This window comes from Macrotis lagotis, chromosome X, assembly GCF_037893015.1.
Source record: "Macrotis lagotis isolate mMagLag1 chromosome X, bilby.v1.9.chrom.fasta, whole genome shotgun sequence".
NCBI lineage: Eukaryota > Metazoa > Chordata > Mammalia > Peramelemorphia > Peramelidae > Macrotis > Macrotis lagotis.
Genome location: NC_133666.1, coordinates 289,470,658 through 289,498,424, shown reverse-complemented (window position 1 = coordinate 289,498,424; position 27,767 = coordinate 289,470,658). Strand labels below are relative to the sequence as shown.

Here is a 27,767-nt window from a genome sequence, read left to right as displayed (position 1 = left end):
CCCCTTCCTCTAGGTTCCGCCTCCGCCGCCTGGCCCCGCCCCTCCACCCTCCCTCCAGCCTACTCTCGGGCCAGTCCAAGGGGCTGCTCCGGGCCGCCGGGCCTCGGGGCTCCTTCCGGGACAGGCCCCGCCCCCTCCCCATGTGGTGCCTCCGCCGGCTCCGGCCCCGGCCCCGGCTCCGGCTCCCGCTGCGGCTTCACTCGCTCCTCCGGTAGCTCTTCCGGAGGCCCCAAGAGGAGGAGGGCCCCGGCCCCGGCATGAAGTGTCACTACGAAGCGCTGGGGGTGCGGCGCGATGCCAGCGAGGAGGAGCTGAAGAAGGCCTATCGGAAGCTGGCCCTGAAATGGCACCCGGGTAACTACCGGCCCCGGCCCGGCCCGGCCCGGCCAACCGCCTCGCTGCGCCGCCGGGAGCCGACGCCCCATCCCCCACCCCGGCCCGGCCCCCCAGGTCTGAGTAACGGGGCGCCCCCCGCTGCCGGTGGGGCCGCCCCTCCTCCTGCACCCCCGCGCCCCCCCCCGCCGCCCCTGTGGGAACAATACGGCCCCATCCCCCACCCCAAGAAGCCAATTTAGGGCTGGGATTGCGTTCCGCGGGGAAGACGGGGTGCGGGGGGGCTGGCCCGGCTGAGACCAGCTTAAACGGCCTTCTTGGTGCAAGTGCGGGCCGGGTGCGCCGCAGGCGGGTGCCCGCGCGTAGCCTGGGCAGTGCCCTCGCCGCCCCTGTGACCAGAGTGCGTCCTCCAGATCTGCCCTGCCTTGGCCGGGCCTCGCGGGCCCGAACTCGCCTTTCCGAGTCACAACTTTCCGTCTCAGGAGATGCCAGATGCCTTCAGTCTTAGTCAGGTGGAGCTCCAGCTGCCCACCTCTCACCTGGGGCGAAGGAAATCTTTAACCATGCTTCAGCTGAGACCTGGCATTTTCCCAACTAATAAGGCTTTAGGTGTATAATCAATGGTAAAATTTTAAAGAGAAATGTCCAAATGCCATGACTTCTGTATGGGATTTTAGATCCTACCTCTATTCCAGTGCTTTGTGTGATTTAAGCCATTGAAACTATACATTTGTGGAATTAATGATAATGCTTAAACATCAGCTGCTTCAGTATACTTAAGATATTTTATTATTATCATTCACTGATTAGTCATGTTTATAGTTCTGGGTATGGTATGGGCATATAGAAAGATGAATATGACATAACTGAATCGGGTTTCCATAGTTTGAGCCATTATACCAGCCTGTTAAATAGCAGCAATCTTTCAGGATGGACATTCGTGTATCAGGGATGTCTTTCAAATGGAATAATTTCCAACTTTGCATCATGATTTTGTAAGTTCATCACTTAGGAAATTTTTTGGTAAATCAGTGGTACGTATTTTAATGTCTAGATTCATTCGTCAGTGATTTTTGTTTCATAACTAGTGGTATTTAGTTATTCTAAACAGGACTATTCTGCACCAAAATAGAGTCTAATAAAATGTAATGTAAAATCAAATGCTGTAAATTAAATTATTGGTTTTAAAAAGAAGTTTTAGTAAGAGATTAAAATTGTTTTAAGATTATTACATTTGAGGGTTTTTTCCTAGCTTTGGCTTTGGTCCATTTCCTCTCCAACAACAGTAACAATAATAATACCTAAAATAAACCAATAGCCGTGTGTGTGTGTGTATACATATGAATATGTATAGATACATATATACATCATCAAGAGAACCAGCTTTTTTCCTAAAATTCTATTGGTATCTTTAGCCAGCATTCTACTTTTACCATTTAAATTTTAGTTTATTTATAAATCAGGTTAGTAATAATTGTTCTTTATTTTCTTACATGAATTATTGGAAATTTCAGTCTTTGATGATGCCTTTACATCCCTTGATATCCAAAATGAAGGTTTTGAAAATGTGTTCTACTTAGGTTTGCCCTGTTCAAAGTTTTAATTAATGGTTTAGATGAAAACGTAGGTTGTATTTACCAAATTTGTGGATTGTAAAAACCTGTTAATGCTAATTTATTGAATGACAGAACCAAAATCCAGTAATGATGTCAATCACTAGAAATGAGATTGAAACCAACCATCTGCAACGTAACAACACTAAATGTAGTCCTAAGTTTAAGTTAAAAAATCAGACATAACAATTCAGAATGGATGAGCTCTATTAGGCAGTAGCATTATTTAAATACTAAAAACAAATAGAAGGATGTCATGGAAAGAGTGCTGGATTTGGAACTGGAAGGGACAAGGGCAGGTTCTAGTTCTTCCTCTTACTGCCATTGTAATACTATCCAGCAAGTCAATTAATCTTTGTGAGTTTTGCTTTTTTTTGTTTGTAAAATGAGGGAGTAACTAGTTACTAGCTCAAAATCAGTGTTTCTGTGATCTTTATTGGCTAAAATAGCTGTCCAGCAATGAAAATTGCTATTGTGAGAAGTATTAGTACTGGATGTGTTTAGGTAGAGTACAGATGGTCATGGAAAAAGGTTTTTATTATGAACTTAATCATCAACAAACACACTTTTCAACATATACAAGAGACTTGAACAAAAAACTCTGTGAAACACTTTTGTATATATAATGTAATAGACTATAATATAATACTTAACAGAGAAGTAATAAAATTATTCCGTCCCCTTCTGAACACTTGTTTCTTGGTCATTTAAATTTAGTTTTTTTGGATCTCCCTTATGAGATAACATTAAACCTATTTGCCCTTAATCTATTTCCCACAGTGGAAGCACAACCTTCTAACAAATGTAGAATACAATAAAACAAATCAGCATATAGGTCATGTTTGAGAGTTTATATCTTCCTCAAGAAGTGGCAGGTGTCCAATGTCCATTGTCTGTCTTTTGAAGTAATTTTTATTTGTTTCTTTGATTAGAGTTCATTGGCCTTTTAAAGTTGTTTTTCTTCATGTTATTGTCATAGCACAAATGGTTGTACTGGTCCTGTTCATTTCACTGTGCTTCAGTTCCTAGAAGTCTTCTTATGTCTCTTTGAATTAGTTACATTGTGTTCATGTACTACATTTATTCATCCATTCTTCAATTGATGGCCAAATGTTTTGTTACCAGTTCCTTGCTACTACAAAAAGTGCTTCTATAAATAATCTTGGGCATATGGATCTTTTCTGCCATCTTTGAGCTTCGTGGTATTTGTGTCTTATAATAATATTGCTGGGTCAAAAGGTATGTATAGGTTAGTGTTTTTTAGCCTATAATTTCAAAATTGTTTTCCAGAATGATTAAACCAATTCACAGCTCTACAACTATTGTATTAATGTTCCTGATGATCTTTGATTGTGAATTTGGAGTAGTTGAATTCTAAAGTCCCTTGAGTTGTAACTGAAGCTCTTTTAATAGATTTTATTGATTTAGGGAGTTCCTGGATGAGAGGATTCCTTCCACCTATCCAGATCAGCAAATTCTCTGAAATTTTTAGTCTTAGAGACATTTAGAGGCTGTGATCTGCCATGGTCCTGTATGTTTCAGCGATGGAACTGAAACCAGGTCTTCCTGATTCTGTAGCAGTTCTCTATCTGAAATTCTACTCTGCCTCCAAGATTATAAAATTTAAACTTGAATAAAATGTAAAATTTTTGAGTTTGAAATTAGGGATATAAAGGTCTGATTGCTATGTCTATGTAACCACCATAAGTAGGTAATCATCATCATCATCATCATCATCATCATCATCATGATATGCATTTATATAGGCCCTTATGATTTACAGAATTCTGTATGTTCATTATCTATTTGAATCCACCAAATAATATTATGATGTGGGTATCAACTGTTATAGGGAACCAGTGCCAGAGGGGGCAAGTGACTTATGTAAGTTAGAACTAACTTAGAATATAAGCAGTAAAAGTCACAATTAATAAAACAGAAAATTTGTCTTTGTGGAAAATATTTCTAACGAAATACTTAGGTATACATGCATTCCAGTTTTTACCAATATACATTGCTTGTTTCTAGATTTAGAGGGAGTTCCATCCTATAGGAATCTAGGGTAGTTTGATGACTTTTCAAGATGCTGTGAGTCTATTTTGTGGTTTCCAGAGGATTCCTTGCCTCCCAGAAGATCTTCAGCCTAGGGATGGCCCCAACTGTGTTACACCACAGTAGGCTATCCTCATTCAGATTCCTCCAGACCCCAACCTGGGCCAAAATTGTCCAAGCCTTAAGATACAGGAAATTTAAGATGGTGTCTTCAGATATGCCTTAGATACAATGACTTCCAAGATGAGTTCTACTTTTTTCTCCCTCTAAAAAAAGTTACTCTTTATAGTTACTTTCAGATTATAAAATCACACATTCCAAGTGGTTTAACCAAACTTCCAGTGTTTTGTGTAATAGAAGTTTGACTTTGAAGAGCTAGTTGTGTTTATTTAATTTTGATGCCTTTTGTCATTACATTGCAGTCGTTTCAACCTCCAACCACCAGATTGAATCTCTCCCTTGTGAAAAATGAAAACAATTAAGCAAAAACATCTAGTACAGTGATCACATCTGACAGGGTATGCACTATTCTAGAGGAACCTATGTTTCATTAGCTAGTGTCCATTTATTTTCTCCTATGTTGTTGTAGCCATTGTATCCATTGTTCTTTTGGTTCTGCTGATTTCTCTGTGGTTCATTTCATACAAATCTTATATTTCTCCAAACATTTGTCATTTCTTAGTGCACAATAATATTCCTTTATGAATTCATGTCTTTTTTTTTTCAGCCATTCCCCTTTGAAAATTTGGCTCACTGGGTAGAATGCTAGACCTGGAGTCAGAAAGACCCCTAGCTTAAGTCTGGCTTCCTCAGATACTTAATAGCCATGTGACCCTGGGTCTTAACCTCTTTTTTTCTTTAGCACCTACTTGCAGAGTTGTTGTAAGGACCAAATGCAATATTTGTTAAACAAAAAAAATCACAAAAGTCTTTAAGCTTATGCTTGGCTCATAAGCAAATGCATATTTCTTCTTCTTCTTTGCCTTTGCTGGATGTCCACTTTGGTTTTGGTTCTTTGCTACCATAAAATGGTGCTTTGAATATTTTGCTCTGCAGTATTGTTTCTGTCATTGACTTCCTTGGGTTGTATATTCAGTAGTGAGATTGCCAAGTCAGAGGTTAGTGTAATTAATTTTCTTGTATAATTCAAAATTGATATCTTCCCTTATTAGGGAAGGTGAAACTTGGACCCTGCTTTTGATGGGATCAGGGATTTGGTAGAAGGGTTTAGTATAAAGATGTTGATCTAGATAACATTTTTTATAAAGGGTTGATGCAAAATGAAATACTTGAAAAGGATTATGATTTGGTTTTGAGCAGGCTTCCATTTGTATTCTGGACCTCTGTGGTGGGATCTAAGAGGCAGAGAGCTTTGATTGGGTGGGGGAAAGTGGAGAGAGGGGAGACTGACACCAGCACTATAAAACTTGTTTCTTCTGACATTGTAGAACAAAATATTATTGTTTCATTGTTATCAATTTTTTTTTTTGGAATTCCTTATATAGACTCAAAATATTTTTCTTTAAGGAGACAAAAAGGTTTTATTGTTTCCTGTGATTTGGGAAGTATAATAAATGATAGCTAACTCTGTACATTAAAATTTATTTTTGTAAATTCCTTTGGAGGGGAAAATTACAGGTAATATGAGCAATGTACAATATGATTCAACATTAAATAAAACATATTTTTAAAGAATACCTGAATAATGGTATTTTGGGGGCCTTTGTAAAATATATGCTCAAGGTCTATTGTGATATTAAATTGTAAGGCCAGGTATAGTTGAAATAATAATGGACTTAGTCATTAATTATAGTTTCAATTCATGGCTCTGAAACTTAATTTGGGATAAGTAGATTTAACTCTCTGAGCCTGTTTACTCAGCTATTAGATGAGGATGCTGGTTCTTGGGATAGCTGCCCCAAAGATTGTTGTGAAGAATGTACTTTATTTAAGGGCTAGGCCAAGAGTTCCTAATTTTTTTGTGTTTCATGGAGCCCTTTATCAGTTTGGTGAAGCCTACAGAACCTTACATAGAATAATGTTTTTAAAAGCATAAAATTAATTCCATAGAATTTAATGGAAGTTAATATGAAGTTACCGTCATTTTCTTATCATCATTAATAATGATTTGAGGGAAAATGATAAAGTCTTTAGATATTCCTTTTTTCCATGACTTTTTTTATTGACTTAAACACATATCAAATATAATAATCACATAAATTCTCTTTATTAACAAGAGTTATTAAAATATTAAAAATTCAGGTTCACAGACCCCCAATTAACCTTTGGATTTGATAAATATGAATTGTCTTCAGCAAATGATTGGATCTAGACCTAGTGTTAAATAGTGAGTTTATGATCAGGGAAGAACCTAGTTAAGTGTGGAGGGAGAAGTTTACCCACAACAGGGCATGAAGCCCGTTTATCACAGTGCAGAGGGCTTGTAATCAAAATGGATGGATGGGCGGTTAGGTGGCACAGTGGATAGAGCACCGGCCCAGGATTCAGGAGTGCCTGAGTTCAAATCTGGCCTCAGACACTTTAGTGATAACTTAGCTGTGTGGCCTTGGGCAAGACAACTTAACTCCATTTGCCTTGCAAAAAAACCAAAACAAAACACAAAACTAAACAAAATGGATGGAGACAGCACCAGACTAATAAAATAAGTATTTTGAAGCAAGTAAAACTGTATATAGTTCTTTAACAGATGAGGTGCTAGATGGGACAAGCTGCAATGAACCTTTTGAGTGTCCTTACATAGATATAGATTCTTAAAGCATATGTAAAATATGGTTATTTTTAACTAGTCATTTAGGCTATATTGATTTATCTGATATTTGTAGAAGGAGACAAAAAGACTTTAAAACCCCAAGCCAGCAACTAATGCTTTGCCTTGCACCTATTAATGTTTTTTAAATTGATTTGAGCTCCTGTTCATCTGATGTCTAAATTTTGATGATTTTTCTTTCACAGATAAAAATTTGGATAATGCTGCAGAAGCAGCTGAACAATTCAAATTAATCCAGGCAGCATATGATGTGCTGAGTGATCCTCATGAAAGAGCATGGTAAATAATAAGACTTTGTTTTTGTGTTTGTGTGTGTGTGTGTGTGTGTGTGTGTGTGTGTGTGTGTGTGTGTGTCTCTGTGTTAAGAACTTCTTGAGCCTTTATGGTAAGGTGTTGGGCAGGGTTACTGAGTTCAGACAAAAATCCTTGGAACATATGTAAAAACAAATACTTGAAGAAAGTATTTTTAATGTTTATACTTTCATACATAAAGCTACTTTATATGGAAAATTGGACTTTTAAGTTTTCTTCTCTAGTTGGGGCTTCGTCCATTCTTTTAATACTTTTGGAAAAAAGGAGTAACTTAATAAATTATTTCTTTTTGCTAAATTAAAATTTGGCAGAGTTCTTTGTTTTAGCTCCCTCTCTTGAATGATGTTTTATAAAGTTGATTGTTGTGTGATGTGTCTCAAGGATGTGTAAAATATTTGAGTTACAAAGAGTTTTTTAACACAGATTTTTTGCTGTTTCAGCAAAGTTGACAATTAAGAATATTCTGGTGACTTCATTAAAATTAATTAAAGATAAATTCTTATAGAAAATTTTTAGATCATGTGGGGTAGTGGAAAGAGTTCTGCCTATTTATTGGAAGAGGTGCATTTAAATCCTGATTCTGCTACTGTTTCTAGGCAGCCAGTAACCCAGTCAATAAACTTAATTGGCTACTTAGCCTCTGCATCTCTAAAATGAGGGAGTTGGGGGGACTTCTGAGGGTTCTTTTACACCAAAAGGCACAAAATCCCACTGGAAGGAAATCTCCCCTCTCTTCCTCTCCTATAGAACCAGACATGCAGCCCAACTTCTCTGAGGAGAGGACCCAGAACACTTCCTTTGATGGGAGTCAGTAACCAGGATTGCCCCTAGATGATAGAGTGACTAAGAAGCTCAGATAGGAGCCTGAGGACAGCATCTCTAGTTTTTTGCTTTTCTTTGTATCCTCAATGTTTAGCACATTACCTTACATAAAGTAATTTTTGAATAAAAACTTCATTGAGGTTGAGGAGACTGGTCATCCCTTCTAACTTCCACAAGAAGCAGTGACAGGTCCCCTCCTCTCCCCACCCCTTTGTCTTTTCTTCCAGGATCTCTGACCTGCCTCCCTAGGCTCAATGGATGCAAGGGGCAGGATGTGTTTATTTTTAACATTTACTAGATGGAAGTATCATGCTTTGTTGCACTCCTTTGCTTACCTAAACTGAAAGCAAGAATTTAATGGAAGTTAATATGAAGTTAAGGTCATTTTCTTGTCATCATTAATAATGATTTGAGGAAAAATTATAAAGTCTTTAGATATCCCTATTTTCCATGACTTTTTTTTTGTTGTGTCTTAAACACATGTCAAATATAATAATCACATAAGTAATAATATTTTGGCTTTTCCAGAGTAGAGCATTTTGAAATGCCTGTTTATCCTACATGCAGTGATATTATTGAATTTTTCTTAGGTACGATAATCATAGGGAAGCTCTGCTTAAGGGAGGAGCTGATGGAGATTATCAAGACGACAGCTTAGATCTGCTACAGTATTTTACTGTCACCTGTTATTCTGGGTATGGAGATGATGAAAAGGTAAAGCAAACTTTTCAGTTTAAGTTCTACACCAAGCATTACTGTAGCAAAGAGTCTATAGGAATATTTGAGGTATGCTATGACAGAAAGAGAATATGTTTATTTTGGCAAATGGAAAGAAATTTTGCCTGAATATGTCAATGATAAACATTTAATTAAAAATCATCTTGCATTTGGATAAAACAGCACTAATTACACCCTAGATTCAGGATATACTTGGCCTGTGTCAGTTTGACTGGGCTTTGGAAGCTGAGGTTGGTTGGTTTTCTTATTTTGGAACATTGGTGATGTTTTCACATGACTATAATGATCTTGTTTTGTATCTAGAATTCAAAAACAAATAGAGATTTTGTGTCCTAGTAGCCACTGTTTGATGTTTCAGGGCTTCTATGCAGTATACCGTAATGTTTTTGAAATGATTGTGAAGGAAGAGTTAGAATCTATGGCTGAGGACAGTATTGAAGAATTCCCATCGTTTGGAGGTTCCCAGAGTGACTATGATACGGTAAAAGGCCTCTGTTAAAAAAAAAACAAAAAACATAAACTGCTTACTATTGTATAGTGTTGCTTTTATAATTAAACTTTTAAAACTCATTTTTGTCTTTTGCCTCTATTTCCATATCTTTTCTTTTTTTTTCCCCCCATCATCATGTTATTTCAGTGTCGCCTTTTTACCTTGTGGCTTTTTTCCCTTCCGGTTTTGAAGAACTGCTTATTCAGAAAATATTATCATGATGATTTTCCTTTCTGTCCTAAGAATGACAATTCCACAAAGTAAAAACACAAAATAGAAACATTTTATTTCACTTATCCAGGTGATAAAGTTTGCTACTTTCTTCCTATAGGTAGTCCATCCTTTCTATGCTTATTGGCAGAGTTTCTGCACTCAAAAGACTTTTGCTTGGAAAGAGGAGTATGACACCCGACAAGCTTCTAATCGCTGGGAAAAGCGAGCGATGGAAAAAGAGAACAAAAAGACCAGAGATAAAGCTAGAAAAGAGAAGAATGAGTTGGTTCGTCAGCTAGTGGCTTTTATTCGGAAAAGGGATCGTAGGGTTCAGGCTCATAGAAAACTTGTGGAAGAGCAGAATGCAGAAAAAGCCCGAAAGGCGGAGGAGATGAGGAGGAAGCAGAAGCTAAAACAGGCCAAGTATGACTTAGTTATCAACTTTTTTTTTCTTCATTTATTTAAATAAATAGCAAAGAATTAAACATGAAATCATGTTGGCTTCCCCTTGGATTCAGTTTCTTAGCATATACACACACACATATTTTTACACACAGAACATGTTTCTTTTACAAATGATTTCTTTTTCATATGATGTCAAAAATAGAAAAATATTTTATGTAATGTTATTTTGCCTCATTGGTCTTTATGAATGACTTGTGATTTATTTTAATTTTCTTTGGTGTGAAATGTAGAAATCTATTTCTAATTGAGAGGCAGAGTGATATGGTGAATAACTGGCTTTTCTTCTGCCATTTACTGACTGTGTAACCCTAGATAAGACCTTTCAAGGTCTCAGAGGCTTGTAAGAGACCCATCTGCATGGGTGGAAAGAATTTCCTCCCCAAGGAGCTCCCTATTCCAGTGACATCATATCAGGATAAGGTTACAAAGAAAATTGCTAATTATAAAATGAGCCCACAGTATACCCTGAATATTCAATTGGTTTTAGTTTCTACAACATTTTGTTATTAGGAAGTTGGAACAAAATTGGTGAATTCATAGTTGGCACAGTTTTCTTAAAATGCTAAGCATAGATAATAACTATCTAAAAACATATAGTTTTCATCAGTCTTGATGAATTCAGTAATTTCATCATTGCACATCACAACATGTAATTTCTTCACATCCTTAGATAATTTCTCCATGCCTTGATAGACAGTTTTCAAGAGATACTTTGGACCAAAAAACTCACAATTTGGTGTCCAGTCTTTGGCTCCTTTGTCTCTATGCCTGCCAACATAATAGTTAGCAATTGAGAAGCACATTTCCAGTGGAGCAGACTTGAGCTATCTAATCTCAGAACTAACTATGGGAAAACAGAAACCAGAAATATATCGATTGATTTTTTTTTTTCCCTTCAGTGTGATATGACTAAGATATTACTGTGTGTTTAAGGTTGGCAGAACAGTACAAAGAACAGAGCTGGATGACTATGGCTGACATCGAGAAGGAGCTTAGGGAGATGGAAGCACAGTATGAAAAGGAGTTTGGAGATGGATCTGATGAAGAAGAAATGGATGAACAAGAGACAAAAGAGGGACAGGATGGTAAACCTATTTTTTGGTGTCCCTATATGATAAGCAGTTTTGAAAACACAATTTTAGGGGTGGCTAGGTGGCGCAGTGGAATAGAGTACTGGCCTCGGAGTCAGGAGTACCTGAGTTCAAATCCAGCCTCAGACACTTAATAATTACCTAGCCGTGTGGCCTTGGGCAAGCCATTTAACCCCATTGCCTTAGAAAATCTAAAAATATCCAACCTTCTCTCTTGCAACAGAAGCCCAGCAGGGTGAATTAGCTAAGCAAAACTGTCTTTAGGCTGAGATCTGAACTGCCCCTTTATTTTCCCAGCCTGTTTAGGTTCAAAAGATTATTTCGATTGGTAGGTTCCAGTGATGTCAATTCCATGTAATGTTTACAAAGAGATAGGAAACAACTTCAGGTCTCACTGATAAAGGGCATTCCTAAGTAAGCAATTTGCCTCTACCAGTGAAAGCTGGCACGTGGCATCTGAGAATCTGAGTGACTAGGAGTCTTAAGAGTTAAAGCCACTCCCTTGGAGTCATGAAGATGGTATGTTAAAGAGATGAAACTTGTACTCACATCTTCCTGACTTCAAGGATGGCACTGTGCCTCTCAATGCATGCATGCATGCATGCATTCTATAGATTAAGTAATGTGCTACAGAAGATAACCATTATATAGAAGTAAGATATCATATTGTATTGGTGGTCTAAGAGTTGTGTATAAAGTCCTCTCACAGAATTACAGAATTTTAGAGCTGGAAAATCCATATAGTCAAGTTTTGAGGACCAAAGAACTTAAAAGTGCTTACCAAGGGCTACCCAGAGAGTTAGTGGCTGATCTAGAACTAGAATTTAGGCCTCCCAACTTCCAGGCAGAGGGGAGAGAGTGTGCTAGGCTTGTAGTCAAGAAGAATCTAGTTAAAATCTAGACTTGAACACTTCCTAGTTTTGTGACCCTGGGCAAGTTAGTTAACCTCTCTACCTCAACTTCCTTAACTGTAAAATGGGGTCAGTTCTAGCAATTATCTCACAGAGTCGCTGTGAGGATAAAGTGAGTTAATATTTGTAAAGCCCTCAGCCTGGCACCTGGTACAGAACAGAAGCTCTATAAATGCTTATTCCTGGTCCCTTTCCCTTCTCAGACCAGTGTTCTTTTCACTATGATTCATTGCTGCTTGTCATAGAGAAATTTTTCTTTGAGCCAGTGTTTCAAAGGAATGTCCCCTGCAGGGTGTCACAAGAGTAGGAACAGATGCACTGGACATTATACAGACCATCAAAGATGTGGCTTCTACATCAACAAGTATTTCTGAAGAAACTTTGTCCTGCTGCTGCTAGCCTATTGTAAGAAGAATTAATTTGACAAATCTGAGGGTCTATTAAAATATCTCTCTGCACAAGTATGTGCTTGCTAATCTAATTCCCTCAAAGGGAGAGTATTGCATATTCTTTTTTATCCTGAGATTTCTGTTTAAGAGAATCCAGTGAGAAGTTGTGTGGGGGGAGGGGTATGTCTTTTTGTGTTTCTTTCTCTGTGTGTTTGTGTGTGTGTGTATGTGTGTGTGTGTGTGTGTGCATTTAGATAACTGAAGCACTAAGGAAACAAACATGAGTAAACCTTTCTGAGGTAAATTGCAGACAAAGCACTGTTCTGAACTAGTATAGGACCTTTCTTATCTGGATTTTTTTTATATTGAGGAGATCATGGGATTGCTTTTAAAACAATGAAAAAGAAAGAAAGGCACTATGAAATTGTAAGGTAAGTTTTGATTAACTTAAAATTGCCGTATATAGATAACAACTTTTCAAAGAATTAGAATATTAACTGGATATTCTTAGCAATAAAGGATCTAATTGGAACTTTGATTGATTTAGAAGGTACTTCAGGGTTTTGTGCTATGGCACAATTATAGATTAGAGATGATGAATACATAGAGATGATCTATACTATTCTAACCCAGAATCATAAAGTCTCATAGTTGGAAAATTCCAGCAATCAAAAAGACCACTCATATTTGATTGAAGATTCCTTTTATATCATTTGTGACAAGTGGTCATTCATTTAAGTTCTATAGACACATATTAGATCTGCCTTAGGAGCAGAATTCTGGTCTTTACTTGACAGTTTCTTTAGTGAAGGGGAAAGCATATCATATCACTGGGGCGTCATATTACACATTTGGATAGCTAGGTCCTGGATATGGAATTATAAAAGTAATACACTTCATGTCCTCAAAAAACTTAGATTATGCTAGAGGAAATGAAAATGATGATAGTTTGTATTTAAGTATTTAATTTTATTAAGTAATTTAATTTGCAAACCTCTGTCCATATTACATTATTTCATTTGAACTGAATTGATATTGGTGAAAACATTTATAGGTAAATAAACTTAGGATATATGCATATGTATGTGGTGGCCTAGTAGTTGAAGAAATCTTGAAAGACCTCTTGAAGGAGGTGGTATTTGAGATGAGTTTTCAGGGGAGCTTGGAGGGATCCAATTGATAGGGATGAAGAGGGAGTGTATTTCAGTCGAAGGCACAAATATAGGCAGTAGAGTGTCTGTCATGCATAGGCAATAGCAAACAGGCAAGTTTGGCAGGGACTTACCAGTGAGAACAGGTAAATAAATAATCAGCTTGTAAAGATAGATTGGAAACAGTTTGTGAGCGGTGCCAGAATGCCAGTTAGTGAAGTTTTTGGATTAACTTGAAGGCTTTGGGGAGCCACTGAGGCTTCTTGAATAAATGAGTAACATAATTAAACCTATACTTGGGAATGCCTGTTTTTCAGTGTGTAGAGATAGATTGGAAGTGGGAGAGGCCTTGTGTAAGGGGAACAGTTATGAAGCTATTGTAATAGTCGTAATAGTCTTGTTCAGTGGTACTCAAGCTTTTTGGTTTCATGATTCTTTTACATTCTTAAAATTTATTGAAATTCCAATGAGTTTTTGTTTTTATGGATTTCATATATACATATATATATATATATATATTAGAAATTTAAACTGATGAATATTTATATTTTATTTAATACATGTTAACATGTTTTTATGAAAAGTAATTAAATTTTAAAAACAGTGAAAAGAGTGGCATCATTTCACATTTTTTACAAATCTCTTTCCTATCTGGCTTAATACAAGATGATTAGATTTTCTTATCTACATTATTCAATCTGTATATTCTTTGTAATACATGAAGAAAATCTGGGCTCCTAAAGAAAAATAATTGGAAAAGAGAGAGGAGTATTTTAATGGTCTGTTTTTGATAGTAGTGGTATAGGTTTATTATTGTCATTTTAATGATTTAATAAATAAAAAGAAAGCATTGTCAATTTTAAAATTTAATATGGTAAAAATTCAAAGCTATTGATATATCAATTACCGTGATCAGTTTATGGATTACAGATTCCACTCTCTTCCCTTTAGTCCTGTAGAACTTCTTTTCCTCATGATCTTTCAGGCAATCACTAATAGTAGCTTCATAGCCAGTTCTTTAAGTGATTTCACAGGGGTGGAATTCATTTGAGTCTGGTGACTCTTAAATGAAACTAAATGCTCTTATTTTAGTTTCAGCTATCTAAAAGTCATTTTTGTTCTTTCCTTTCCAGTTCTAAGATTATTCTATTTCTCAGAGAAAATAAAAGCAAATTAAAAATTATTTTTAACTTCTCTTCTTTGTCTATTATCATAGTTCCATCCACAGTAAGCAGAGATTCTAATAATGATGAAACATTGGTTACTAATCTGTTCAAATCTTGAAAGACATAGTTATAAACAAGCTTAATTAAAGTCTAGCAAATTATAAAGCTATAAACTTAATGGTTGAAAAATCATTCTACAATGAAGCCATTTAAATTGTATTAGATTTTCTAAATTTCTGTCTCATCTAGAACTTCAGCCTAGAAAAAGCTAATTAGAATCCCTTTTGTTTTTATCTATGTTAAAGAATTTGAAACACAAGAATACGAAATTATAGGACATCAAAAAAAAATCACAGTTAATGTAGAGTTGCTTTAAAGATGTTCCTTAAAGACAACAGAGTTTTCCTTGGTTTGAACTAATGCACTTCCCCTCTGCCCAATCTAGGAATATTAAAGTTGTTTGATTCAAGAAGAGAAAACATCTGTCTAGATTAAAGTGACAATTTGCCATCTCAATCTTATGTTAGAACATTATTAAGTGATTTTGGCTTTCAAGATAGTCTGTGTTTTTTTTATGTTTAGAACATTTTGTAATTGTTACTCAGAGATTTTTTTTCTCTTAGGTAAACTAAGTGATGAAGGTGAAGATGCTGAAATTTTTGATGATTTGTACTGCCCAGCATGTGACAAATCCTTTAAGACAGAAAAGGCGTAAGTTGAATTTGTAAATTTTCTTCTTTAAGCAGATAACTTTCTATTTTTATTAATTTTTTAAAACTAGGCAGTTATACTAATTTTTGTTAGGAATAAATATTTTCTATTTTGGGATTTTAAAAATAATCATTGCTTGTAATAATGATGTATAAGGGCTCTAGCATAAGAATGTGTTATGGATCAATTGCTGGACAGATGAGGAAACAGTTAAGAGTGCTTTACTGATTCTGGTTCAATTTTTGTCCTATATAACAGTAATTATAGTGATAATGATAGTTGACATCTATATAGGACTATATATCTATATTCTATAGCATTTAATCTTCACAGCTGTGCCTGAAAAATTAGTTTGGACAAGAGCAGTTCCTTCTACATATGGGGAGACTGAGGCTTAGAGAGTAAATGAGTTCCCAAGATCTCATAGATAGCTGAAACTCGTTCTTGTTTTTTTTGTTTCCAAGGCCAGTATTCTTTTCACTATTATAGATTGTTAATTTTTTATTTTTCTCTGAATGGTCCTACATGTTCTGCTGCATAATTAGCTAATTCATTTATATATAACAATTTAAGATTTACAAAATGCTTTTTTTTTTCACAATAACTTATAGATTTAGAGGGAGTACAAGATTGGAGAAATTGAATGACTTGCCCATGGTCATAAAACTTTGACTCAAGAGTCAGACCTATATCTCCAGACTTCAAGTCCAGTGCTCTTTCCACTGCATTAGTGAACTGGGACATATTAGTGAGATAATTTTTTAAAAGATAAAGAGATCAAACTTAATGACTTTCTCATTTCCTCTGATGAACTTGAGATCTTGTTACTTCCTCATGCATATTTCTGCTGCCAATCCACAGTGCCAGCATTACACTGGGTACAATCCAAAGCAAACTAAACTGGATGAGGTCCAGAGACTTTATCCAAGGAGATCAAGACAAATTCTGTAGATGGTAGGAAAAGAGAGGACCAAAAATGACATTGTTGAGGAAAGAAGAAAAGGGAAAACATGGAAAGATAAAAAAAGATAAAAAAAACTGCCTAAACAAACACAATGAGAAAAAGAAAATGGGGAAAATCAACAATGAGAAAAAATGAAGAGAAATTTAAAACAGTATTACAGAGAGAGAGAGAGAGAGAGATCAGAACCTGAAGTCCCCACAGCAATAGATAGCAGCTCTCTCACTCTTCCCTTTAGTGCCACAGAAGAGAGGAGCCCAAGGAGGAGACAGGGAAGTGAGGTGGAGAGAGGAACCTGAGGAATTGAAGGAGGACTGCTGAGGAAGTCCTCACCACATCAGCTCTTAGTGCCACTGGGCACTTGCACAATCTCTTCTGTGTCTAATCTTTAATTATTTCAGGTGACTTTTCCCTTGACTTTTTAAGACTGTGATCTCCTTAAAAGGAGCACATTTCTCTTATAACTGTCCTACTATATCCTCAGTTACATAGAGTTGTTTTGTTTACAGAGTAGGTGCTCAATAAATGCTCTTTAATGGAATGATAGGAAGTTCTGAGCAGAGACAACATCGCAGCATCAAATACAAAGTTGAACAGTGAGAACTAGAAAGAAAATAGAAAGAAAGGAGGGGATGACTGGCAGAAAGAAAGGTACCAGGAGTTTTAAGGGATTAAGAAAACACGGCAATTTCTGAATCCCTAGTTTTCATGTATATCAGTGCTTGAGCAGTTCTGACTTGGAGCTTTAGTTATCTTTCTGATATCTTCACTAACACTTTAAAAGAATTATTTAGCATTCACTATGCTTAAGAACTCTTTATTAGTAATAATAGCCATACCTTGTAGTTTAACTACATTTAACTTCAATTAATAGTTGCAGTTACTAACACCATCTTGATGTTCTTTCAGCATGAGGAATCATGAAAAATCAAAGAAACATCGGGAGATGGTTGCTTTGTTAAAACAACAGATGGAAGAGGAGGAGGAAGGTTTTTCAGTACATCAACAGGCAAATGAAAATGGATTGGAAGCTAATGTAGAGGAAGAGCCAGAAGATACACCAAAGCAAAAGTACTTTTAAGCATTCAAAATTGCTATAAATATTATTAATATTTTGGGATAATTGTTATTTGTAGCATCATCTCAAAGAAGTTGTCATTTTATAGTACTAACTTAAAGAATTTGTTTTCCTCCTAAATAATATGATTAAGAGTTATATATCCTCCAATTGAAAGCAGATTTCTACTTGAATTATATTTTTCTTTTCTTTTCTTTTTTTTTTGAATTACATTTTTTGAAAGTATAGTCCTCTATGTTATGGATAAATAGACATTAAAATTGTTTATGCTTAGTTATAGGTCCTCAGGGAGACTGGCTATTTAATTTGAATCACTAAATATTTTAAATTTCCTAATGTGATTAAAAAAATTCTTTCATCCTTTTAAAGTTGAACCATATTAAAACATTTTGCTACCAGGGTGTAAATATTTTCCTTTGGCTTAGAATTATTAAATTTTTGTATAATTAAGTTTTTGACATTATTTTTGTTTGCTTTTTAGACTTTCCAAAAAACAGAAGAAAAAAAAACAGAAATCTGTGCCGGTATGTTGAAAGTGAAGTCTTAGTAACTTTAAATAATATGTGTCATTATAATCAAGCTCAGGATAGTTAGCTGATATAGACTAATATATAAATTTTTAAGAGGTTAAAAAAAATAACTGTCATCCTGGATATTCATTACTGACAAAAAGAGTCAAAGGACCTACAGATATTATTGACTTTTCAAATTTTGAAACCTTTTTTCCTCTTGCATATAAGCATGTGTATTTAGAACACTATTCTTGCATTGGCTCTTAGGCAGAGATCTTTCTTATATCTAATTCTGTGATGCATATTACATAGAAAGATTTGTTAAAGTAGGCATTTGATTAGAAGCCTATGGTGATCCTTGGACTTCAGAAAATTTTGGTCCTTTTAACTCAGTTTAAAATTTATTTTGCCTCTAAATCAATGTATGACTTAGAGAAGATCATATAATAAAGTAGAGTAACAGAGAAGAAATTATCTTTTGGAGATCTTGACCAAACAAATGATACAGAGGCTCACAGAAGAGAAAAAGGATAATTTTGAAGACATAAAGTTATAATTTGTGTTTAAATAAAGCCAGTATAGTTAAAATGAAAAAGGTAACTGTTGACTGGGAATAATAATCATTTTAGAAAATTTCTCTGAAAAAGGTCTCATTTCTAAGATAGATAAGGAAATTATTCGAATTTGACCCAGTGGGAGATGAGATAGTGGGGGAGATAAGGATAAGGCTAAAAAAAAATATGATCAGAAGAGAGATTAGAAGGAATCATAGACAAATAGGATAGCTTTGAAAATTACTTGATGAATTTATATTAAAAGAAAGACAGGTTCTATGTATTAGAGAATCACTGTTTCAGATATAAGTCTGAGATCTGAAAATCTCCTGTTCTTCAGTGTATTTAGAAATGTTTGTTTTGTTTGTTTTTATTTTATTCCTCAATTTTTAAGTGCTCAAAGGATATGAATAGGTGATTTTCAGAGGAAGAAATCAAGCTTTCACCGACCATATGAAAACATGCACTAAGTCATTAATTATTAGGGAAAAATGAAGTAATTCTGAGGTTCTACCTCACAGCCCTTATAGTAAGAAATATGGCAAAAAAAAAAAATGACAGATGTTGGAGGAAACAGGCATATTAACAGTTAGTGGTGCTGTGAGCCAATTGGTTTGGACGTTTTGGAAAGCACTTTGGAACTGCTGTGACTTAGGAATACCACTACTACTTCTAAATCCCAAAGAAAGAGGAAAAACTCTGGACTGCACAAAAATATTTACAGCAGGTTTTTTTTTTTGTAGTCCCAAAGACTGGAATTAATTGGGTAATGATTGAACATAGAGTAAACAGATATATTAGAACATTATTATGCTGTAAGGAATGATGAAAGAATAGTTTCAGGGAACCCTGGGAAGATATATAGAAACTGATATAAAGTGAGATGAGTGGGACTAGGAGAATGATTTTTGCATACAATATGAACATACAATAAATACTGTAATGTAAAGAAATACAACTTACAGTAATGTAAAGAAATACAACTTACAGTAATGTAAAGAAAAACAACTTGGTAATACTTAAAGATTTTGAGCAATGTAATGATCATCTGAAGTTGGAGAACTGATCATAAACCATGATATGCACTGACTGGCAGATATCAATATTATTATGATATATATGGGGTTTTGTTTTGCTGAAGTATGCATACTGGTTATAAGGTTTTTCTTTCCTTTTCATTTGGCCCAATGGGAGATGAGAGAATGGGGGAAGGATAAGGTTAAAAAAAAAATGTGAACAGAAGGGAGATAAGAAAGAATTATTGACAAGTAGGATAGTTTTGAAAGTTACTTGATGAATTCATTTTATATTAAAAGAAAGATAGGCTCTATGTAATAGAAAATCACTGTTTCAGATTAGTCATCTCATGTTCTACAGAGTATTTGGATATTTTTGTTTTATTTGATATTTGTTAAGACTAGAATAAAATGAAAAAAATCCATGATTTATTTAAACTCTATACACCACAGTACACAATTCAATTATTTAGATATTATTTACAAATAAGATCCTATTGAATCTTACCCAGTAATCACTAAAGTAAGCTTCAAATAATTTTTACCACCAGTTTAAATTATTTTTTGGTATATTTAGCCTACCAGATCCTTGAATACGGAGGATGCTTTTGAGCCCACAAGAAAAGGATGAATTAATAACTTTATATATTTTTAACAAGGAAGCAAAGAATATTCAGTATATTCCTTAAAACAATGGATTTCAATTTATACTACCAAATAACTTTTGTTTAAAAGCAAAGGGGGGATACTTTCAGAAGAACTTAGGTCATGAATGCAGAAGCTAATTTTTCAGTGTAAGGATCTTGGTTTACCTTATTTATTCAAGAGATTAGGAGACAACTAGGGGACACACTGGTTAGAGTACTTGCCCTGAAGTCAGGAGGACCTGAATGTAGCTTCAACTTCAGACACTTGATATTTACTAGCTGTGTGACCTTGGGCAAGTCATTTACCTATTGCCCCCCACCCCCAAAGAGATTATGTTAGTTGCTTGTTCTTTTGTCACCTTTTCTAGGAAAGATATAGTATCTTATTCTTTAAGATTAAGAGTTCTCACTTGAGATAGTTGTCTTTCACAATACAACCACATAAAGACTTTGTTTGGTATTTGATACTATTGTTTCCATTGCTTAGCATGTTTTAACTTCACTGAACTTGTTTCCTTACCTGTAAAATGGGGTAGTATTGTCTGTCCTACCTAAAATGAAGTGTCATTTATTTAAAAAAAACTTATGAATCAAATAAAATTAGAATTTCCCTATACAAAGTAGAACAGAAAAAAGAAATTGTATATGAAGCTATAAATTTCTGGTTTCTTCTTGTTTTTCCTTTCCCTTTAAAAGAAATCAAACTTTGTAATGAATATGCATAGTCAAGCAAAGTAAATTCCCACATTAGCCATGTCCAAAAAAATGTATGTATCATTCTGCACTATGAATTCATCACTCTGTCAGAAAGTGGTAGTGAGTTTCTTTGCTATTTCCTTGTTCTCCTCTGGAATCATTGAATTCCTAAATCTTTCAAAGTTTTTTCCCCTTACAGTGTTACTGAAAAAATTATTTTGTTGAGTTCTGCTTTCTTTACTATCTTTGATGTCCTTGGGGTTATAGATCTGGTAATGGTATTGCTGGATCAGAGGGTAACAAGCAATCATTATCTTTTCCCTTGTAGGGTTTTTTTTTTAATCAGATATTAGAGAGCATGTAAGAAGTTGCTTTAATGAACAAAAAAATTTTTTTTGGACAAAACCTGTGATTTTATTAAGGTAGGTGACAGCATCTCCCAGTACAGATCAATACCTTCTTGGCAATTTAGTATCTTGAGAATGTTGTCTGAAGAATCACATAATCTTCCCAGGGAATCAAGAGGCATCACAGGCCAGCTTTCAATTCATTGCTTGATCCTGCCTTTCTTTTTGGAAATTTTAATGTATTTATATAAGAGCTTTGGAGGTTATCCATAATAATAATAATAATAATAATAGTTATAATAATAATAATAATAGTAACAGAATGGTATCATTACATAATCCCATTTTTCTTATTATTTTATTTATGACCACATGGCATCCAGTTTGAAAATGAAGTATAATAGAAATGAATTTATTTGTGCTTACCCCAAACTATCCTAGGAAAATAGTGAATCCTCAGTTATAGACAAATTCATTGTCCCAGAAAATTGACTACTCTCTCTAAAATACCCCTTTTCAGTGGTTATTCTCTAATACGCATTAATCTCCTTTTTAACTAGTACTTGGTTAAAAGGTAAAAAAGAGCAGAAGAAAACCAAGACTGATAGTTCTGAAGAGGGTTTTGAAGATAACTGTAAAATTACCCTTATGTGGCTGAGCTCTTGCATTATCCTAATTCCATTAAGATGGTGTTCATTCTTCTTTTTATAGATATGTGATGATGACTTCACTAAAAATGAGATTGTAGACGCAGTGATTGTTGAATCAAAAGAAGCTATCAATCCTAGTGAGGATAACCCCAATGGACTGGAAGACAGTACCCAGGAAAAGGTTATTGTTTCGGAAGCTGATGAGCAGTCAGAAGATCCCAAAAAGGCAGAAAAAAAGTAAGGTTTTTGTTTTTTTCTTAAATTTGTTAATTGTTTTGTACTCTCTCAAATCTTTCAGATACCTTTTTTATCCTGAAATAAGAATAAGCTTTCTCATCCTCTTTAAGAATCTTATCAGGCAGAGAAACTTGCACAGGTAGAGGAAGGACCTGTAGGAGTTGCTGTGAGAAATGTAAATATTGAAATACCACCTGTTTTCTACACTGAAATAAGCAGTAGTAACTCAGGTTTTGCCTTAGTGTTTTTTTCCTGATTGATATGATATGATATATGATATGATATGATATGATATGATATGATATGATGTTCATATTTAAGCCTGCATTACTACTAGTCCTCCTTTCTGCCAGTGAGGACTGCTGCCACTCACTGGTGCTGTGTACATGCTTCCATGGAGTCATAGATCTAGAAAGAACCTTAGAACTTTTGCTCTTAACTTAAACTTACCATCCCATGAAGATAGTAGTTGTCTAATTTTTTCTGAACTTTTAGAGAAAGATATCTGGTCACGTATTTTGCATTAAAACTAAAAAAGCCTTTATTAAGCACCTACCTTCATTGGAGGTATATGGGAATGGGTTGCTAGACATTATATAAGTTGAATTGGACAAAAATAGTTTTTTTTAACACTTGAACATTTTATTTGTTTTCCAATTATATACAATAGTAATATGTACCCATCATTTTTTGCAAGGTTCTGAATTCCACAATCCCCCCCACACACACACACAGTCTCTATACTCTACATTGTTTCGGTGCCATACATTGATGTAAATTGAATGTTATAAAAGTAAACATAACCCCTCCCCCAAGAAGATGAGAAACTTCAAGAATAGAGAGAAAAAAAATTGTACTAATTTAAAGCACTTTCAAGGCCTTTGGGGTTTTTTTTTGGGGGGGGGGCATCCCCACTGGGATCTTTATTCCTCCAAGATCTGCCCTCTGCCCTGGGGCTATAATGAGAGATCCAGCTTGGTTATTTAGTATGGAAGCTCAAACTGCAATATCTGAGTGTAGGCAAACAGCAGAGTCCTACCCCAGGGAGAGCGGAGAAATCTCTGCAGACTTCCCTTACTGTCTCTGGGGGACTGCTTTCTCATGATTCTCTCTGCAGATTCTGTGGCTGGTGCTCCCTCACTTCACACTCACCCAGGTGCAGCAGTGTTCTTTCACTGCCTCTTCAAGCTGTTGCCAATGATCTCTGGGCTGCGTTGTGCTGGACTGTGCCACAGCAGTTTTTCCAACCCCCGGTCCTGGTGAAGCACACCTTTTCCACGGAACTTCTAAGTTATCTTGGCCTGGGAAAGTGTATCACTCAGTCTTTCTGTGGGTTCTGCCCCTCTAAATTTTGGCTAGAGCCATCCTTTGATTTTTGGGCTTTGGGGGGTCGGAGTTCCAGGGAAATGCTGCCTTCATGCTGCCATCTTTGCTCTGCCCCCACAATAATAGTCTTGATCTCAAAATGCATGCCTCCTGAGTTTGATGATCCTGACAAAGATACAAAGAAACTTGACCATCCCTCTGTGACTCTTGCTCATGTCCTCCTGTATATTATCCAAAGGAAGTCTTTTCAGTGTTCTGAGAGCCTTCTCTTATCTACTTTATATTGTGTGGATATCAGTGTTTATGTATGCTCTCTGTTGGTTATAATGCCCCTCACCATATGATTGAACTGTTTTATTGTTGAATATTCTCCACTGCCTTTCTGTTATTTTTTTCTTTTAAAAAATTGTTTTTTTATATCTTTTTCAACGGTATTCACTTTTCAGTGACTCCTCATCCTATGTTACAAACATGTACAGTTACCATATTTCCCTATGTATAAGACACTCCTGTATACAAGAAACTTCTTAATTTGGAGGCCCAAAAATCTGAAAAAAAATGTATTGCATAAAACTAAAGTTTTATTCATTATGGAATTCAAGGACCTTCTGTCATAGCTTTCAGGTATCTTTTGGGCAAGTTTGGTGTGTGGATGCATGCTTAGTCTATTCCATTTAATGAATCTGAAGCACCATTTGTGTCCCTCTTTGAAATCAATCAATTCTTTCTCATCAGTAATTTTTGCCTCCTGCTGAACCATCTTTGTGGACACAGGAATTCCATCTGCCCTTTGCTCTTCAATCCATTTCTTCAGTTCCCTCTCTAATTCAGGTCATTTGGCTGAATCACCTCTCATGGCCTTCTTCTGCCGGGACATTTTTCAGGAAGGTTTCCTCTTCTGTGGCCAGTCATGAATTGTTTTCTCAGAGGACGTCCAAACTGATGTTCAGCAGCACAATTTCCATTCACTTGTGCAGATTGGATCACTTTGAACTTGAATTCAGCACTGGACAAAAATCTTTTCTGAGTCATTTCTGGACAGAACGTGGCAAAAGTCACCTATTATAGCAAAACAAATATGAAACAATGAGTGCAAAGACAAGAAGCGTGGAAAAAGTAGGAAATGCAAGTAAAAAAAATCTATAACAATGTGCAAAAACAAGCATGAAAAAGCAAGAAATGCAAGTAAAAAAAATCTATAACCACTGAATAATATGCTCCCAGTTTTTAGACCTGAAATTTTTTGAAAAAAAGGTGCATCTTATACATGTGGAAATATGGTAATTCTGAACCTCTGCACTCTGCTGAGAATTGGGAGGTACATTGTCCATTTCGATTAATTACTGCATTGATCAGATTAGTTTTTCTTTTTAATGGGGATTCTTTTGTAAGTCATGAACCCTCTGGCAGTTTGGTGAAACCTATGGATTTCTTCTCAGAATTTTTGAAATAATTTGAATCAAAAGCTAAATTTCTATTAGAAATTCATGATAATAAAGATGTAATGTTTTTCCTTATTCATGTTTATGGACCTCTAACTTTATAGTTTTATGGTCATTATGCAAATTTTTCTCCTTATTTCTTCTACATCAGTTCATGCAAGTCTTGCTAAATTTCTCTGAATTCTTCATTTCTTGTGTGTAATAATATTCTATTTCATACGAATACACAATTTGTGCAGTCTTCTACCTATCTCCACGTACCTAATGTTGTAGTCTTTTGGCTTAACATTTAGCAATAGTCAATAACTGACTGATTATTACAAAAAGTTCTACTATAAATGTTTTTGCTTATATGGGAGGTTTATCCTTGCAGTAGTATAAGGTTTTAAATGGTATTGCTGGAAAAAAGGTATTGTACAATTTAGTGACTTTTTGGGTATAATTCCAGATTTTACTGAATTGGTAGATTATTTTACAGATTCACTAACAGTGCCTATTTTACCAAAACCCCTTTTGTATTTATTTTAGTCTTTGACATCTTTATCAGTTTGATCAAGGTGTGAAACGTAACCTCAGGGTTGTTTTTTTTTCAAGGTTTTTGCAAGGCAGTGGGGTTAAGTGGCTTGCCCAAGGCCACACAGCTAGGTAATTATTAAGTGTCTGAGGCTGGATTTGAACTCAGGTACTCCTGATTCCTAGGCTGGTGTTCTATCCACTGCGCCACCTAGCCACCCAGAGTTGTTTTTTAAAAAAATTTCTCTTATTAATTATTTAGAGCAATCTTTTGGTAGCTATATTTGAAAACTTCCTTTGGCCACTTTTCTATTGGAGAATAGCATTATATGTATATGTATAAAATATTCACATGTATGTGGATATGTATATGTTTAGAGCTTTATCAGTGATTTTTGCCCAGGTTTATATAACTCTTAGATCATTAGCTTCTCCTGCATAATTTTTTGTTTGTAATGTGTTTATCACCTGCCCCTCCTCTCCATACTATTGCCATTCTATTCAACATATATATATATATATATATATATATATAATTTTTATGACTATTTTCTTAGATAAGTGAGGCAATTCAGTTTAATCAACTAGTATTTAGTAAGCATATGCTTAATGTGCTATGTACCAGACTTTCTGCCAGGTCCTGGGGAAACCAAAAAATCCTTGCCCACAGGGAGCTTACTTTACCCTGGGCATTTAAAAATATGGGACACTGATATGACTCAGAAAAAGAGAATGAATAATAGACTTAGGGGTTTGGTCTTGAGTTGGAAGTAGAACAGATGGGGCCTGATGCGCATTGGCAGGATAATTTTCTGGTCAAGGGTTGAATGTGGGGGGCTTTTGAAGGGTTAGAGTTGCAAAGACCAGTGGGAATAAAAAAAAAGATAGAAAATTTTGGGGTTTTGCTTTCTAAATAATTTTAATTTTCCTTTTTATTTGTTTACTTAATGATATAATTTGGAGTCTCTAAAATGCTTAATTTCATTTTTAAAATGACAGCATAGATTACTGATAATTTGTGATTGTTGAGAGGTTTAATTAAACAAATTCATTAAAAACCTTTTAAATGCTTCACGTTTTTTGATGATTATGAGATAGAAATGAAAACGTACCTAGTTTGAGTCAAGCATATTAAATATTTCAATTCTCTTCTCAGTGTGCCAAAACCCAAAGGAAAGAAAGCCAAGGATTTGAAAAAATCTGTCAAAGTGTCTGATGAACAGCAAGTAGTGGTAGGTAGAAACAATTTGTAAACCTTCTTGTTGTGGAGTTTGATGTACTGGCGGTGTTTATTTGAAGAGTTTTCCCCATAAGTATAAATGTTATCTGAATAATCCCAAAGTTGCAGAGGAAAGAAAAGAGTCCTTTCTCCATGAGAGAAACTCCAACTGTCGAGTTGATGGTAGGTGCTTTTTAATCCTAGCTGACTATAAGGATGGTTTTGGTCCTCTGGGGTCCAGGGTTTAAATTTATGCCAGACGCATGCTTTTCTCTGCCACTCCGAATATGAAGAGTACTTGGAGCATGTGCTTATGTTGGTTGGCTTGTGGTTTTAAAACACTTTGAAAATTAAAAAAAAAAAATAATCCAAATAGCACTATTCTGAATTTTCCTGGGCTTAAGTGTTTTTCTTCTCTGTGTGGGTGTAAGCGTTTGAATATCTGTAAGGCTTTTTAAATATGGTGGAGAAGAATACATCCTGTGACCATTAGAAATATCATCGAGTTGAGTCTGAGAGTATCAGAAACTAACCTGCTTTGAAGTAGTTTTAACAAGAAATATATAAAATATCACGAGATGGTAATATATGCTTTTATTTCTACTCTTTTTTTTCCTCCTGTTAGAGTGATGGTCCTATCCGATGCACAACATGCCATGGTGAATTTACTTCTCGGAATAAACTGTTTGAACACCTGAAGGCTACAGGTCATGCAAGAGCCCCTTCTACATCTTCTCTAAGTAGTGCAACCAGTGCCCGGAGCAAGAAAGAAAAACGTAAAAACCGATAGGCCTTCAACAGACAGTTTTATTCTTTGATTGTCTCTAGAATTCCAAACCAAAACCTGGACTGAAAATTATCTAAGGAATTGTCAAAATGTAACACATCTATGGAAATCTGCAGTTTATTGCAGTATGGATGAGTATTTTTATCTTGTATAAACATTTTTGTTTAATATATTTTTTTTAAGCATTTCAGTGATTGATTTACACTTTTGCTGTCTCAATTGAATGGAAATTCAAACAGGTGAAATACTCTAAAGCTCATTTTCTTGATTTATTTCTGGCTCATATGGGTCAGAAATGTATGGGGGGGAAATAAATTATTTTAACACATGGTTGTTTCTTGTTCTCTTTTCTAATTCTCCCTTTACACAGCTCAGTCATCTTTATCTTGGTCAGATTTAAGTTCTGTTTCACAGCTGGAGTAAGGAGACTTTTGGGGGCAAGTAGGAGAATTGAAGGAGGAGACTCTTATCCTTGTTTTTTTCAATAGTATGACATCTGTTATGATTTTAAAATTTATTTTTGAAGTATTGATCAGG

At 35.4% G+C, this 27,767-nt stretch overlaps 1 protein-coding gene across 1 annotated transcript; it reads left to right on the top strand.

The window, feature by feature from the left end:
• On the top strand, positions 1-27,558 carry DNAJC21 (DnaJ heat shock protein family (Hsp40) member C21). The gene is made up of 12 exons (XM_074208545.1): positions 1-354; positions 6,972-7,065; positions 8,511-8,634; positions 9,017-9,139; positions 9,480-9,784; positions 10,760-10,917; positions 15,164-15,245; positions 17,116-17,277; positions 17,766-17,808; positions 21,768-21,943; positions 26,381-26,456; positions 27,069-27,558. The coding sequence occupies exons 1-12, from the start codon at positions 258-260 to the stop codon at positions 27,231-27,233; spliced, it is 1,605 nt and encodes a 534-aa protein (XP_074064646.1). The 5' UTR covers positions 1-257; the 3' UTR covers positions 27,234-27,558.
• Positions 27,559-27,767: the final 209 nt, after the last annotated feature.